This window comes from Trichogramma pretiosum, unplaced genomic scaffold (assembly GCF_000599845.2).
Source record: "Trichogramma pretiosum strain Unisexual culture from Peru unplaced genomic scaffold, Tpre_2.0 scaffold60, whole genome shotgun sequence".
Classification (NCBI taxonomy): Eukaryota; Metazoa; Arthropoda; class Insecta; order Hymenoptera; family Trichogrammatidae; genus Trichogramma; species Trichogramma pretiosum.
The window spans coordinates 1051916-1054385 of record NW_019640805.1 but is presented as its reverse complement, the minus strand read 5'-3'; the positions used below and the strand labels follow the sequence as shown (position 1 = coordinate 1054385).

General features: G+C 32.9%; 1 protein-coding gene across 1 annotated transcript; it reads right to left on the bottom strand.

The window, feature by feature from the left end:
- Positions 1–664: 664 nt before the first annotated feature.
- Positions 665–1992, bottom strand: LOC106649747 (zinc finger protein 888-like). Its single transcript, XM_023460063.1, has 3 exons — positions 1728–1992; positions 1533–1656; positions 665–1450 (listed from the first exon to the last, which is right to left on the bottom strand). Exons 1-3 carry the CDS (start codon positions 1751–1753, stop codon positions 665–667), a joined length of 936 nt encoding a protein of 311 aa, XP_023315831.1. The 5' UTR covers positions 1754–1992.
- Between the last annotated feature and the right edge of the window lie 478 nt (positions 1993–2470).

Sequence of the window (2470 nt, the reverse complement as noted above, 5' to 3'; positions counted from 1 at the left end):
TCTCGGTACCGGTGTTGTTATTCGCCTCTGGTTCGCGTGTTCACGACTCATATTTCCCAACTGCGCGCATCGGCTGTATAAGCTCGTTCGCGTTGTTAGTCAAGATTTACTGTTTAGCATGCGCCCTTGCAAATCAGCTTTGTTTTCAGCTAAATTAACCAATGCAGGAAATACACGCTCTAAAAATAATTAGAAATACCTTTTAAAGGATTACAGTTTATTTATCATTCGTGCGCTCCTTCGCTGCAACCTTTTGCAATTCAACTTTTTGCCAGAAAAAAAAATTACAGGCGGGCCGTGAAATAATGTTCATCGTGTAAAATTATTAGAAAATGTGGTTTAACTAATTTTCAACTCCCTTAATAGAAGAGTGAAAAAATAGCGTTTGAATATTCAAGCTCTCTACAAAATTGTTCGATAATATGAAGATCAATAGAGGTTAATTAATCCATGAAACGTCGTAAAAAAACACTTTTTATTTAAAAAATTTTTATGAAGTACATTTTGAATTGGAAACAAAAATTTTACGGAAATCGTGCAATTATGTACGTATGTAATTAACATTATCAGAAAGCTTTTCTAAATATTCATCGAGAAAATATTTAAGCAATAAAAATATTTTATAAGTACAAAAAAAAACTTTGTTTCAATCTTCGTCGTTCATCTAGTTCAACTTCTTATTTTTATTATGTTGATTTTTTATGTGATTTCTTAGACTATCTTTTCGACTTAGCGATTTTTTACACATATCACAAATAACGCGACTCTTATTGGTATGTACCGAATCAACATGTTTTGTTAAATCATTCCTTTTGAAGAAAGATTTTTTACATACTTTACATTTATGAGGTTTGCTGCAGTTATGAATCCTATCGATATGTTTTTTGAGATCGCCTTTCCCACCAAACGATTTATCACATTCATCACATTTGTGGGATTTTAAACGAATATGCACGTTGTGAATGTGGTTTTTAAGATTACTTTTATCATTGAATTCTTTTTTGCATATGTCACATTCGAATTTGACATGACCATGTACCAAGCTAAAGTGAATTTTCAGAGCATCCTTCTTTCCAAATTTCTTTTGACATTTTTTACACTTGTGTGGCTTGATTTTATTTGGCACCACACTATCGCCTTTTTTCGCAACAACTCTTCGCCCATCGCTCTTTCGACGTCTCTCGCATTTACAAGTTTCATTTTTTTCATTAGCGCGTAGAATCGTTTTTTTCTTTACTCTCACTTGTTCATCTTCAACAATATTGCTTGGCCGCTTGTACTTTTCAACTCTCACATTATTTGAGTCATTTGTAGAGTTAAAGTCGGAGATTTTTGGGCGCAAAAATTCTATACCAGGCTTGACATCCTCGCATTCAAAATCGATTATTATCTCGTCTTTGAATGTAAACTGTGATACTGCAGAAAAATTTGCAAGTTGTGGCCCGTGAACCTGCAATTAAATGTTACTTAAGTTTGATTCCTTTCGAAATAAATTACAAAATGTCGATCTAAATTGACTATAATGGACATACAAAACTTTCGTTCGGGAAAATATTTTTAATATCTTGATTATTAAATGGACTTGTCATGATATACCAATCATGACTATCTATATAACCTTCATTTGATGACACATTGTCACATTCTTGCTTTATTCTAAAATAGAAATTCATATAAAAAGGTAGTATATAATAGTTACAATTCAAAGAATGTAATAATAAAATTACCCAAGTAAAGGTCTAATAGACTCCATCTTTCAAACTCGCGTTAAGACAATTTTTTGACAATTTTTGTGAAAATAAAAATATAGGTATTCGTGTTGATAAAAACTATTTATATCGATATTTAGTAACTGTGTATGAAGTCAAACTGTTAGAATTTCGCGAAAACAGAATTTTGGCTTTTAAACAACAATTCGCTGCAGAGCACAATAAAAAATCAATTTACTTTAGCAAGTTAAGTCAACATCAACAAGTTTCTCGTACTCTGTTATCCTTATAGATGAATATAGGTTATATAATAAAATAATAGTATGACGGTACTAATACCTGACCACGACTGAATACTCGGCCATTTTTATTCAAATTATATTAATGTTTGGACAGGTTTCAATAGTATATTACGTGCCTATAGGGAGCGAAAAACTGAAAAGCCTCAGAGCACGTGTAATTATCGGTCTCGGCTCTGCCTCGGACGATAATTACACGCGCTTTTTCATTTTTCATGAATCCCCCAGTCGAAATTAACTTTTTCGTTTACGTTACCGGGGCGAAAAAGGTTAGTTCCGGATGGGGTAGCATGAAAATTAATTTTTCTGTATCCTATGGCCGAAAGTATAGACTTTCATGCGTGTTTTTGCGCACGAAAGTTCGACTTTTACGGCCTCTTGTAAATGTTTACATGTTTTGCTCTGCGCTAGCAGCGCACTCTTGCATTCATCTTATGTATTTAAAGATGCATATATGATATG

What these genes read in the sequence shown, in the direction of transcription:
- LOC106649747 (XM_023460063.1), bottom strand. Translation starts at nt 1,753, where the DNA reads ATGGAGTCTATTAGACCTTTACTTGG. An exon ending in TCTATTAGACCTTTACTTGG is followed by an intron (nt 1,657 to 1,727) that starts GTAATTTTATTA and finishes TTTCTATTTTAG; the next exon opens with AATAAAGCAAGAATGTGACA. An exon ending in TTTTCCCGAACGAAAGTTTT is followed by an intron (nt 1,451 to 1,532) that starts GTATGTCCATTA and finishes ATTTAATTGCAG; the next exon opens with GTTCACGGGCCACAACTTGC.